We start from the raw sequence: 14788 nt of genomic DNA on the forward strand, positions 1-14788 counted from the left end.
CTACTCAGGAGTGACTTTGGCCTGCTGTCCATTGAGTAAACCACGCCCACCCCAGTGGCCCACCCAGTGACTTCTTTGCATTCACCCCAAGCACCCCACAGGATCTGATACCAAGAAACATTTCCTACTTCCTGAAAATTGCTCTTCCCTTGCTTCCTATGACACTTCGTGCTGTATTTCCATCCTCCTTATTGGCTCCTTTTTGTTTCCCCATGCATTTTAACTCTGGGGACCCCTTGGTTTACATCCTTTGTCACCCTATTACTTGTGCCAAGCACTCTCTGACCAAGGTCTTCTGCTTCGTGCATGTGCTGAGTTTCCCCACAGCTGTATGTTGAGCCTGGACATTTCTCCTTAGCACACTGATGTGTGCTTCTGTTTACCGGAGCTTTTCCGTCTGAATATGTCCCACCAGCACCTGCTACCCAATACCAAGTAACATTATCCACCTGTTCACCCAAACGAGCAACCTCGGCCTCATACTCTGTCGCACCCTCCCTGTTGAGCAGTACTTTCCTGCGGATGTGTTTCGCACCTGGCTCCTGTCCCCAGCCCCTCGTTCTGGGCTTTTGCAGTAGAATGAGAACAGGGCCCCCACTTTGTACAAACTCCCACCGCCTGTGCCACCTTCATCAAATCTCTCTTCTACACTGCAGCTATTTTTGTAAAGACAAGAACTTACTTATTAATTATGTCCTTCAACTAAAGAAAGGCATCCGGTGGTTTGTCACGGCACACACGTGTGTGATGGTTCCCAGAGTGCGATCCCCGGACCAGCAGGAGCACCAGGAGCACCAGGAGACTGGTTGGAAATGTAAACTCTCAGGCTCCCCTCCAGACCTATTAATTAACGATCAGGGGGTGCCCAGTAACCTGTGGTCTAACAGATCCTCCCAGTGATTCTGCTGCACTCTGCAGCTGAGAATTACTGCAGGCTCTGAAGCCTGGCTGCACATAAGAATCACTGGAGGGGGAGGGGGGACCCAACTCAGGTCCCAGACCAATTAAATCAGAAACTTCAAGTGTCTGGCCTGGCATTAGTATATTGCTTTTTAAAGCTCCCCAGGGGATTTTGATACATAGTAAAGTTAGAGAACAACTTAATCTGTAAAATTCACCTTCTTTAGCAGAATCTAAAGCAGCATTTCTCCGACTTGAATGCACATGGGAATCACCTGGGAAGCTTTAAAAATAATGCCTTCCCCACCTCCATCCCCATTCTAATTTAATTTGACTGAAGTGTGACTTGACCGTTGGAGTTTATTTTATTTTTTCTTATGTTCCATAGACTATTGTATTGTAATGTGACATATGACTACAGATTTGTACCCAGTCCTTTTGATCATAGCCATCTAACAGGTGTGAAGTGATACTGATTGTGGTTTTGATTCAAATTTCCCTGATAATTCATTATGTTGAGCATCTTTTCATAGATCTGTTGGCCATGTGTATGTCTTCTTTGGGAAAAAAACTATTAAAATTCTTTGCCCATTTTTGTTATTATTTTTCTATTGAGTTATATGAGTTCCTTATATATTTCAGATATTAACTCTTTATCAGATACATGGTTTGCAGGTATTTTCTCCCATTTGGTGGCTTGCTGTTTCATGCTGTTAACTGCTTGATGTAGCTCCACTTGTTTATTTTTGCTTTAGATGCTTACACATTCAGCATCATATCCAGAAAATAATTCCCAAGACCAGTATTGAGGAGATTTTTCCCCTCTTTTTTTTCCTTGTAGTTTTACATGGTCAGATCTTAGATTTAAGAAAGATAAGTATTTGTCAAAGTATTTTATATGCCAAATTATGTGCCTACTATATACTTATTTCATTCTGAGGGCCTACTGCTTTTTGAAAGAGTAATCACAACTTTTTTTACCCTGCCTGAATATATCCCAATATATCTGAAGGGTTTAACACACTGTAATTAATAACGGTGGCTCCTTAAGGTAGTGACTCTCTGAAGGTCAGCATTTGTGCATACAGTATCTCAGGGTACCATGTGGTTTGAAACAAGTTTCCTTCACCCAACTGCCCATTGATAACTTAGCATTCTATGCTAAAAATATCACAGTTACATGTATAGAACCTAAATAGAATAGAACCGTGAATGGACATGTCCCTAATACGGGTATTTTCTGCAAAGAGGAATGACTAAAATAGAGTGATCTTATATTTGCTTCTGATAACCACATGTTAAATTGAAACCCATGCCTTGATTTCAACTGTCATAATAATTTTAAATGTTTTAATATTGCATGGACCAAGTAACAGGCAATCTGTCTATGAAAAAAAAGAAAGCACGAGCGGTGCAATTTTAAGTCAAATGTCTCATTCATTTACTGGTAGGTATTGAATAAAATGAAAACTGATGTTTCAACTTTGAACAATCAAATGATTAAAGTTGACAATAAACATATAAACAAGACTGTAATTTATGAAGGTTTTATTTCCTGTTTCCTTTTACAGAGACTTTAATCTCAATCCAGGAACACGGGAATAATACCCTACTTAGATTAGGGATGTTCCTGATTTAGAGAAGGGAGAAATTGTGGAAATAATTGAGTTTAGAGGAGAGTAGCTATTTGACTTGGGTATGGTACATGTAATAACTTACTTGATTAAGCTAAGAGGGCACCTGTGGGCAGGTGGGAATTCCAGAGTGTTGACATGGTAGGAAGGTATTTGTTTAGGTGGATAAGGAAGAGATCTCAGTTCTTTATTCTGTTTTGAGAATACTTGGAAGTCAGAGTGAAGTGAATGTATAAAAGGAGCATTGAACTAGTATAACTGAGACAAGAAAGAGGGAAAGTGAGTTTTAAAAGGGAATAGGGAAGAGAAAAAATCCAAGACTTCCTAGTTAAGGGCTGTAAGGGCAAGTGGAAGTTTTGGAGTTGATTTACAGCCTACAAGGAAACTCTAAGTGATTAGAGTGAATTAGAATCACTTCATGTAAAACGGGGGAAGCAAGGGCTGGCCACCAGCATTTTTAAAGTTTCCCAAGTGACTCCTATGCACCCCAGATTGAGAAATGTTTATCAAAGTAAATGGAAAAGGAAAGTAAGAGAAAAACATGAGAGGAAAAAGTTTCAGGACCCTTCTCAAGATCTGTATGGTTTATGGAAACAAAGACAGAGCTCGGGCTTGTTAGATACTTGGCCCATTACATACTCTTTCATTATAAAGCAATAGAATTGAGTGTCTTTGATTCTTGTAAATCTGAACATATTTCTGGCTTTAGAAACTGAAAAAATGATTAACAATTTAAAAGAAAAAAATACACATATTTTGCTTCTTTCAGGTTGAATTCCTCTGTACTAGAGGTGAAAGGAATATTTACCATTCGTTAAGTGAGACTGCTTTAAATTTAGTATTTTTTTTTAACAAAGAGGAGCTAAAAGGAAGAGGTTTATAATAGAGGATACATTTAAATTGCATTATATGCAAGTTATATGGATGTGTGGCATATCATTTAAATATTTCCTCTTTGACTAGAAATTACTCAGCAGTTGAAACAAACAGTCGGAGAAGAACCAATTTCCTGATAGCATTCACCCCTCTTCTAGGTAAAAGGGAAATTCTTTATATCTAATTATGTTAAAAAATTGAAATTTCTTCATGCAAGACAGAAAAGAAAAAACATTTATTCTACAGGTTGTATTCCTTAACTCAATATTTTATCCAGGTTTGGAGACTAATTATCTAAGTAATAGAATATATCAAATTTCATAAAATTGCATGAAACTACTGTCAGAGTGGCTATGTTCTTACCTCCCCTTCCTTGACCTTACCATTGCAACGCAATAGCTTTGAGCAAAGGCTAAATGTAATCTCCTCCCTGTTACTGAAAAGATGAATTACTGCAGATGGGAAGAAAACATACAACTAAAAATCAACTTTCTTCATCACTCGTGACATTCGCCAGTCTTTACCCGGGATCACCTTGAGATGTGACACCAATTCAGAGTAATCAGGTAGGGTCAACGAAAAGCTAAAACATTCTCCAGAACCCATTATAACACGTCTCTGAGGGATTCGTGTCAGTGCCACAACGTTTCAAACACAGCACACAGATTCCAGAGGAGGGGCTTCATGGCGTGGGGACAGTAAGCATATAGGAGAGTCATATGGCATGGAAATTGACCTGTTATTGGAAACCTCCTTCGCTCCCGACGTGCTTTTCACCCTATAACCTCATCAGCCATTCCTTAGAAAACATTACATGCACAGTTAAGAGTCTGTTATGACACAGTACATTCTCTGCATGGTATTATCACTGAGATTTTTAGTAAGTAATTTTGAAACATTGAAGGGCATTGGTTTAAAAATTCTTTTTCACATGAATTAGAATCTAGAATTGGTTTCACAAGAGGAATCTAGAGTTGGCCATGTACAGACCTGCTTCTGTCAGTAGATTTTTAGGATTTTCGGTCTTGTTTGCCTATTTAATCTGTCCTACCAGGTAGTTCAAAACTCTGTGCATAAAACAGAACTTAATACATAATTATTAATTAGAAAAACCAATATATTTCTAGTTTACTATATAACAGGTACTGGGTTAGGCACTGGGAAATCAAAATACACTTTTTGTGTGTCTACACATATAACCAGGATTTATCCCTCACCAGCATTTTAGAATTATAAGTTAGTGGAAGGAAGAGAAAAATGGAGTATAGTATATATGTCATTATATTTCATTCAGTTTTTGTTATGGTGACAGGAGACAGAATGACTGGAATTGTCATTACACAAACTTCGGTATTTAGCCTATAGAATTTTTCTTCTCTATAAACCCCCGTCTAGCACTGACTAGTCTGAGTGTCTGAAACTGACCAGGGCTATTAAATATATTAGGCACTGAATAATGTGAGCTGAAATTCTGTTACTTTCTCTGAAGTGCAATGAAAACTATAACAATTTTTAAATGTTTAATTAAATAATATAAATGTTACATATGAGAATTGCAATATAGTATAACATTATTATATATAATTGCATACAATATGGACTATAAATACATTTTAACATATTTGAAATTATTTGAGGTGGTGCCTCCCTGTGTAAAAGAGTCTAACGCCTACCCAGATATTCAAGTTTTGCTCTTCTCTTTCCCACTCCCAAACCCTATCCTCCCTCAGTCTTCCCCATTTCAATTAATTCACTGTCTACCCATTTGCTTAAGTCTTCAAATCTAGGAGTCATTTTTGTCTCCTCTCTTTCCTCTATGATTCCACTAAATCTGACTTTTTCAGCAAATCCTATTGGCTCTACAGCCAGAATATACCTGAGATCTACAGTCACCCTGTTCAAAACACCATCTCTTACCTTGTCTGTGCTGGGAGTCTCCTAACTGACCTCCCTTCCATTCTTTTCTGCTTAGAGCCCACTAGCCACAGAACAGCTAGAGGGATCTTTTTAAAATGTAAATCAAATCTTATCATTCCCTTCTATGTGATGGAGGGAGAGTTGATAAATATTCGTTGAATGAATCAGTCAGATGGCAGTGAGTAGTGGTGCTGCCTCTCGAAGGATCAATAAGTAATCAGGGGATGGGGAAAACCAAAAGAGGTTCAGGGAGCCCAGATTTTAAGAAAGCTGTTTGGTTCATTGTAAATAAGCCTTGTGAATAAGCCTGTCTTTTTTTTTTTCTCTAGCTTTTATCAATACCCAGTTTATTGTAGATATCTTTTTTTTTTAATGTCTTGCTTTTTTGAAAAAAAATTTTATTGTTGACACAATTACAGATGTCCCCTATACTGAATGCTGTCTTTACTTGAAAACCCAAGCATATGAGCCCCCTTCTCTTCATTGGCCTGCTGTGAATACTGGTACCTCACAGCTCACCCAGAGACAGTTCCACTGAAGGCCAGTCAAGGTTTTTCTCTGTCCACTTAGAGTCTAAACAGCTGTCCAGGTTTAATTAATATTCTGAAATTATTTCTGGAGAGGAGCCAGCTTCTGAGACAGCTGTCTAAGTGAAAGAAGGATTTCTAGCTCTCTTGTGGCAGCCGGGGCTGGTAGGCAAACTTCTCAGGTGATTTGAACTGTTATTGTTCCAGGCTCACTCAGCCTGACGTTTCCATGTAACTGTTCCGTTGCCCACTTTTTCTGCTGGCATTCGTCTTGTAAGAGGATCCTAGGTTTGACTGCGTGAAGTTAGGACTGGAGGTTTTTAAGGAGTGTCAGTTCATTGCCGAGAATCTCCTACAAAGCAATAAGAAACACAGCACTGATTGTGATGGTTTAAAACATCACAAATCATTTAGGCAGATCGTCAAGTAATAACAACAAGGATGCAAATGGGGGCTTACTTTTTGATCCACTAGGAGTTTCAACTGGCAATTATCATTAATTCTTGGATTCCCTTAGTCCTGATAGAAAATCAAGGCAACCAGAAACTATCATTTTGCGAACAGACAGCTATTAAAAGCACATTAATAATCTATAGTGGGAACAGCATATGCCTTTTAAAAAGATTTGCAGCTTGTTTCTCTGCGGTGAAGACACAGGACTTCTCCAACCTAATTACAAAGCAATCAAACAGTTTAATTAATCTGGAAATCACTGTCTTTACAATAACTGCCTCTAAAATGAGGCACCCTGTGCAGTCCCATTAGGTAACATACCATTTTGATATACTGCTTGTTTATTAGCCTTGCTAGTTCTCCCTAGGGACTATGGAGCTAATTACCTACCCAACACCTGACCACTACTACGGTTTCCTTTACCAGGTCAGAAACAGCCGCAGTAATACCGGCAGTCTATAAAGTGTCCTAGCATTCAAACATCCAAGAGTCAGCAAATCCCTGGGAGCAGCAGGATTTGAGTTATAAGCAAGTGCAGCACATATGGGCAGAGAATTAACTGGCACCAGTTTTCATTTGAAAGTCTCGCAGGTATTGCTCTGCAGATGTGGGGATGAATTCAGAGAGCAGTGCTGTGAGGAGTGAAGGTCATGTATAGGACTTTGGTTTCAATCGGTCTTGCTTTCTCATCCTGGGGCTGTTCTGTGCTCATCCACAGCAGTCTGGTCCTCATCTCTCTGAGTTAAGAATGTAGAAGACGTGCTTTATAATTTGATCTCTTCTAAATTGGTTGTTGTTTTCATCACTGTATATATTACTAGTGTCCCTAAGTCTTCAAAGGCAGAGTACATAAACTAGAAATGAAATGTTTATTTTAAATGAGAACAAAAGACTTCACAGATTGACTTCTATCTATCTATTCTGCTAACCTTGTTAGTTCTCCCAAAGAAAATTTGAGGAACTTTTGTAATAAATGACACAAAAATCTGCAGAATATTCATCTCCCCTTTTCCTCTGTGACCACCCCCCACCCCACTTCTCTCAAAAACCTCAGTCGGTGGGGCAGCCCAATCTACCCACATTGGAAACGTGGGTCATTTGTAATCCGTGACCAAATGATACTTGGTTTGGTCACCAAATAATTTTTCTATTGGCTTTCCATGAGTTAATCTAGCTCTTCCTCCTCAGCCTTTCCTTTGCTCACCCACCCGGCGCGCTCATGCCAGGTTAAAATCTCTAGCATCTCTCTCTTTTCTCCTAACGTCTCCTCAGACTGTGAACTAGCTAGTGCCAGTAAACCGAGTGGACACCTTGCTGGTTTTACCAGTCTGAATTCTAGGCGTCCCGGGAGCTTGTCTCTTCAGCATTGCCCTGCTGTGTTTGGATTGTTTCTGTCCTTTCCTGAAGTCCTTCTACTTCTTCTCTTACCTCGAGTTTGCTGAGCTGCCCTCAAACTACTCTACAGTCTCTTCTCCTTAAGGAATGATCAGGTATCCTAGTTCACAAAACCCTCATTTTCTCTGATAGCGCGCTACACTTGAGAGCCTTTGTGGTAATGTGGGGGATGTGTGTATGTGTGTCAGTCTGACAGGAAACAAGAAGATCTGTGGTTAGTAAGACAATACAGGTCTTGAACTGAAGATGTGGGAATTTGGGTTTTCCAGAAATGTAGGGGTTCATCAGAAGAAATGGGGAACCTTTTCAATGAACGGGCCCGGAAAGGCAGCACAAGATGGAAAGGCAGAACCTGAAGATCAGAAATGGTTGATGGTAGCCTTGAATTTTTTTTTAAAACAGTGTTAAATTAATCTACCTCTGTATCTCCATCTCTGCTCATTCAGTTTCCAAGTGATGGGTTACCATGTATTACAAGATGTTACATGACTTCCTAGGGACTACTCATTAAAATCCCCAAACATGAGAAGGGTTTTAAGCTAATTCTCTGTTTTTCCCTCCTTTAGACTCTTAAATATATTCAATAAGCACTCTCTCGTCATTCTGGTTGATCTCATATAATCTCCAGATACAGAGCTTTCTTTACAAAGAACACAGGGCTAAGAGTTGGTGACACGTTTCATTGGCCTTATTATTTATTCTAAGTGAATAGGGCAGTGGGGATTGTTCTGAAAATGCTTTGGCTTCAAACAATCATTTTTTTTCTCCTAATAATTTAGTGGTAGTTTGCTCTATATGGGGTGTGAACAAAGTAAACATTTTTTCCCAAATAAAAAACAAAAGTCACATGAAAATTTCTGGCAGTAGATTTGTTTCCCTTTAAAACAAACAAAAATTTTACCCATCCTGAAATCACTGAGACCTTTTAAGGAACACGAAGAGTGATGTACAAGCTACATTGGGGGAGGGGGACTGAGGGGAATGAAAGGTGTTGAGAGAAGTTGAAAGCACTTAATTTAGCCACGTAGATAAATGGACAAAAACAGTTCTGGCTTACAGGATGGCAAAAGCAGAATCCGTTTCTCCAGGGGCCCAACGAGCAACAGATGCAGCGGCATGATAAATTTGACTGCAGCAGAGGGAAAATGTTTCTTGATTCTCTATCCACAAAAAAAAAAAAAAAAAAAAAAAAAAGGAGGGGGAAGGCTTTTCAGTACTTTTCTCTTAAATGGCTTTAATTGTGCTATCTGTCATAAAGTTAATGGCATCTGTTGAAGACATCACTATTAAATTTGCACCCTTAATTGAAAAATTTCACTGGAGGAATAGCCAGTCCAGAAGCCCTCAAGGAAACACTAATCCTCTTTAATGTCTATTCTTTTTGCACAGAGGTAATAAATTGTTTACCTTTACAGCTAGGTACTGACTTTAAAGTGCAGTCTTGTGTTCCTTACACCTAATTACAATGGTCACATCTGTTACAAAATCAGTAACGTGGCAACTGGCTTGCTGTTAAGGATTAATAATATCTTCCTGATTATTTTCCATGTTTCAAGAACTTAACAGGATTCGTTTGCAGCCTTCCTCACTTTCTTATTGAAACCAGCTACAGTCCCATCGGGTCCTGAGCTAATTCTGCCAATCTAATTAAACATGCAGAGGGAAAAAAGGGTGGTCTGGAGTGTCCTGAACTTCCCCACACCAGCTGCCTGCCAAGCGCTCTCAATGATCAGCAGCTGGTTGAGGGTTCTAACAAGCCCCCAAGGAGCCGTTCTCCTTACAGTGAGCAATCCTTGCCCTGTTCGCCTCAAACGTACTTGGGGAGCGCACCCTCTGCCAGTCTTTGTATGACTGTGGCTTTTAAAGGCTGCCTGGCCAGTCGCAACCAAGCTGCTTAGGAGCAGAAGTCTCTGTTGAAGAAACTACTGATAGCCTTGACCAGGTAGCTCAGTTGGTTTGAGTGTTCTCTAGATATGCCAAGGTTGCGTGTTCGATCTCCAGTCAGGGCACATGCGAGAAGCAACCAATGAATGCATAAATAGTGGAACAACAAAGATTAATCTCTCTCTCTCTCTCTCTCTCTCTCTCTCTCTCTCTCACACACACACACACACACACACACATCAATAAATACAATATTTTTAAAAGTTTTGAGAAAGATGAATGCTACTGGGACACTTTGGCTGTGCTGAGATAGATCTAGGTTATTTGAGAAGTAGGTCTGAACTAATTATTCTATGACTAGTTCTAACATATCCATCCACCATTAAAATATGTACTAGGGAATGTGAGGATTTATTTTCAAGAACTAAGACTTTTATTCAGTCTACTGTAAGGAAAAAACACTAAGGCTACCTCCCTGCAACAGAAAGGCCGTCCCTCACGGCCCTGCTGCAGCCCGCGCTTCTGCATCCCTCCTGCTGTTCGAAATGACCGTGCATATCTGGAAGGGTCAAAACCAAAACATTTGTGTATCCATTGCTCTATAGGACTGAAAGATTTAGATTATTAAATATGTGGAGTAATTAAATATGGTTGGTGATATAGGTGAATTATTCATATATTTTGCATGTTTGGAACACTGCCCTGGAATGAAACTCGGGTCCCCTTACCGCCTTCTCCCCGCAAATTCCTGCTCCAGGTAAAACTACAACATTGATGGGGGATGGACCTTATACGAAAGTATACAGAAACTTACTACTAAAGAGAAGAAAATTCTGGATGTGGATAATGATACAAAAACAAAACCATGTTGTAAATTACTTCCTTCTTTCTCTCTACAGGCAATAGCCCGCAAGATAGCCCAAGAAACTTCTCCCCCAGTGCCTCAGCCCACTTTTCATTCGCACGGAGGTAAGGATTTCTTGTGAGTTGAATAATAAAATGTTATGCGGAGAACCGCGCCCCTCCCCCCCCGCAGCTTTCCCCTAAACCCCCTTACTCCCTTGCCTTCCGCCTTGTGAAGTCCTGCTTGGTACCATATAGGGCCTTCTCTGACAGCGTTAGGCCATCGCAGAACTTTGTTATAACACTCTTTAACAGTTTTAGTAATGATTTCTGCCTCGTGTTAGAGTTGTCTCTCCCGCTCTTCGGCCGTTGCTGATGGTGGGATCCCAGTGACAGCAGGAAGGGACCATTCCCACCTCTTTGCCCCATGCCTAGTCCTGTGCCTTAGGCATGCTTTGTGCTCAGCAGATTTTTTGTGAATTTCCCCGAGCTTGGAGTATGAGGACTTGATTCATATTATGTGTTCTGGTGCAATATTTTACAGTTGTTGTTTTGAAATGCACTTTTTTTAAAGTAAAGGTCACTTTTTGGGGGATCACAGGTATAAACTCTAAGGCATCCCTTTACGTAAGAATATCAAGCCAGCAATTTATTGATCTCCCTGAGATAAAGCCCTCCCTGCATGAACTACAGGAAGTTGTATGTTTTTTCTTCCTATTGCAGTTAGAATTGGGCACCAAATATCAGAGATACAATGTGTTTAATGGAGCCCTTGAGTCAAGAGGAAGTGTTGCTGCTCCAGGAACAGGGGACATATGTGCTCATGCTGAACCTTTTCAGCTCCAGATCTACTCTGGTGTCTCCTAGTTAGAGGAGTCTACCTCGCCGCCTTTCCTGTGTTCTATGTACAAAATTAGTGTACCTTACTCTGTCGGATTCAAACTTTCACCTTCCTTGGTGCTATCACCACCTCTCGTATAGGGGGTGTCCTGTCCTTCTCTACCTGGGGAAAACCCAGAGAACAAAATGCCCCTGCAGCCTGGTCTCTGAATAATCAGGATAAATTCAGTTTATGGTCTGAATGTCCTAGATATTTGCTGAATTTTCTTCGGAAACTTTACTTCGAAGTGGATTACAATAGCGCTTCATAAAGACACATAGATAGGTTTGGAAAGAATAGATTTAACACACGTTACTAACCAGCAAAGCCTACAATGTCCTTCCTGCCTTTCGTCAGCTTGCAATGCGTTTTATATTACTAAATCCAGAGAAGAGGATGTTTGCAATATTTTCAGACTTGTCTGTAATTAAGATTCCCTTGTAAACATCACATGCTCTCCCACTGTATGCTTAAATGTTATGTGTTTACCCTGGGGAGACACAAGAGGAATGAAGACATGATCTCCAGAGAATGTCTTGGGGCACATACACTGATTTCCTCTCATTCCAACTTTTACTTTTTTTAGCTCCTCATTTTAAGCACTGCAAAGAAAGTGGGAAAATTAACCAGTTCCACAAAGACTGTGTTTGTACAATGAATATATTAATTCATGGTAGCGCTACTCTTCTAAGTGAATAAAACTTATAAAAATTGATAAACAAGAACCCACCATAGTCTATAAAACACATCTCTTTTTTAAAAAAAGGGAATGCATTCAATTACTCTAAGTAATAAGAAAAATGCAATCTCATTAGAGCATGCATTTAAACATGACAGAAATCACAGCCTCTTAATCCTGCCAGATTTATGAAAATGAAGAGAATCTAATAATTAAGTGGGTGACTGGAAGACAGATGAATCTAGTTTCTTTGCTATTAAAAAAATACACAAACCCCCAGGCATGTTAATTTTTGAGAAATAAACCATAAAGCGTGACAGAAGATTATCACAGGAGACCTGTAGTTCATTTTGCATGAATTTCCAGATGGAACTCCCTCCACACTCTTCAAAAAGTATTAACTTAGATTAGGACATGAGTGATCATCTTTTTAAACTTTTATTCAAGTAAATAGAACCCTGTGTTTGCTATGAAAACTCAAATTGGCATATTTTGATTTATAAAGGGCCTCTCTTGCATTTTAAAGCTGATTTTCATTAGGGAACATGGAAATTCCACTCATGGCTCTCCCATTTGCTTCCATTTGGTATGAATTCCTGAGCCTAAGAAGGAATGTCATTTTGAGACTTCCACATTTTATTATTTGGTCCGACAGAGGAGAGATTTCCCTGTTTGTAAAATTATGCTTGGGTGAAGTGTTAAAGGTCAGATTATTAATCTTTCCTGATCCTGCCCCATGTGATAGCTCACGCTCCCCCAGCAGACACCCTCTGTAATATAATAGTTTAATTTTGGACTGGGAAATATGGTGGGACACACTTGCTTTCTGTATTATCTAGTACATATTTGAGAGTAAAATTATCTAGTTAAGTTTTTAATATTGAGTTAAGATAAAAGAATGAAAATGAGAATCGGAGTATAGTCAATATTGTCTGAAGCAGGGAAAAATATTTTTACTTTGCTAACAACTATAATGCTGACTTACAATCTATCCAATCATGGAATTATTGATTTCTTAACTTTCTTTCCTTGATGGTAAAATGGAGGTGATAACTTTGTTCTGCCTTTCCCAGAAGTTGTGGAAATTTATGCATTTATAAATTGCTTTCACTTTCATTGGACATATGAGTCCTGAATAAATGGCATGTGTGTCTCCTAGTTGCCTTGTTGTTATTTACCAGGTTAAATATCAGAATATATTTCCACAAGCAAATTAGTAGAAGAGATCTCCTGCTGAGTTCAGGGTAAAAGGCACTTGCTGAGCCCTGGTGGTCAGAGCAACCTGCTACTTACTTTCAGAATTCTGTGGAGTAAATTTAGCTGGTTAAATTATATTAACTTAGCCCAACTTCAGCTAGAATATAAAATGTATCACCCCAGATGATTATAACAATTAAACAAAGAAATCTGCTTCCTTTTCATACAGTTGTAATAGGTTGATATGGGAACTTTTGATTCATCCTTTCTTTCTTTTCTGTATACCATATTAATCTAATTTTTGGTGAGTGATATTAGAATATACATATTCTATATTTTTTATACACACACACACACACACTTGGGCGAGAATATCATCTTGTCTTCAGATAACATTTCATTGGTAGCTACTGCAAAGAAAAGGCAACGTTATTAGTCGCATCCAAATTGCACTTGGGTGATAGTTTTCTTGGGAAAAAAAAAAAGGACATTGTCTCTTAGTTACTGTGTACAGCAATATAGTAACCTCTGGTGTGTAGTCGGCATGGTGATGAAAAATGCAATGTTCCTTTGTGCTCTATTTGAATAAATAAACAAGGACAACTTAGGGAACTTTATAAGGCATAAATTTCTTATAATTTAACGAACCAGAAATTTCTGGTTTGTGGCTACCCAAGGTTCGGAGCACATTCTTGTTTAAACATCTCTCTAGTTGTGTGTTTTCTGGAGTAAGCAAATGTAATTTATGCTTCAGAGCTAATAAGAACATGACTCTTCTTGGAATTGTGCATTCATCTGAAATAAGTTCATTGATACCTGAGGGAAAGGAGAGCTAATGGATCATGGTAGGGGAAATTGTGTCCCTTACTCTTTCCAGAAACGAGTTTCTGATAATTGCTATTAAATGGACTGAAAAATCTTTTAAAAATCCTATCCTTTTCTTGCTTTTAAAAGTTGGAGGTTTTAAACTATAAAGCACAGGCATGGGTTTTTATGTCTTTAATAAGTAGCTTAATAAAATAGGAGCTTGCTGTTTCCATTTAATTGATGGTTGGATATCTTTAGAAGTATGTTATTATAATTATTTTCTCCTTAAACCTTGAACATTTTCAACTGTTTAAAGATATTTTTTAAGAATATATGACTTAATTCTCCACCATTTCTTCTCTCTGGTATATTTACAAACGTCTTATTTTGCTTCTTTCTTTTAAAACATTCTTGATTCAATTGTACTCCAATCATGGTCACAGAAATGACAGGTAAATTTTACTAAAATCTTAACATTGTAGTCCCTCTGTGATTTGTCCCCTTGAAATTCTCCGTTTTGTCTTTGTGGACCATTTGCATTTTTTGGAGGCAACATTCATGGTAGCCTATATATGATTATATTTTCCCTTGAATGTAATTTAGACTGATACGTCCTTTTTTCCCCATGAACATTTAATTGTGCCATTTCTCAAATTCAAGCCTAATGCTGTTGAATTCCCTGGCTTCAACTTATTCTAAATGTATCTATGGTAAATTTGGTCTACTTTCATCTCTCATGTGGTAAATTAATATAATCATGAACTATAAAATGTCTATATTTGATACTCCATCTGAG

At 38.7% G+C, this 14788-nt stretch overlaps 1 protein-coding gene across 5 annotated transcripts in view; it reads left to right on the forward strand.

Moving 5' to 3' along the window:
- Window positions 1-14788, forward strand: part of MAST4 (microtubule associated serine/threonine kinase family member 4) — a 527956-nt gene that overhangs the window by 440167 nt on the left and 73001 nt on the right. For all 5 annotated transcript variants that reach the window (XM_054578437.1, XM_054578438.1, XM_054578439.1 and 2 more), the window contains one exon: window positions 10486-10555. In XM_054578437.1, the coding sequence (XP_054434412.1) occupies window positions 10486-10555 (70 nt within the window). The remainder of the gene's footprint in view (window positions 1-10485; window positions 10556-14788) is intronic.

Source organism: Pteronotus mesoamericanus, unplaced genomic scaffold (assembly GCF_021234165.1).
Source record: "Pteronotus mesoamericanus isolate MK-2021 breed Mesoamerican mustached bat unplaced genomic scaffold, CSHL_Meso_final contig_50, whole genome shotgun sequence".
NCBI classification, from domain to species: domain Eukaryota; kingdom Metazoa; phylum Chordata; class Mammalia; order Chiroptera; family Mormoopidae; genus Pteronotus; species Pteronotus mesoamericanus.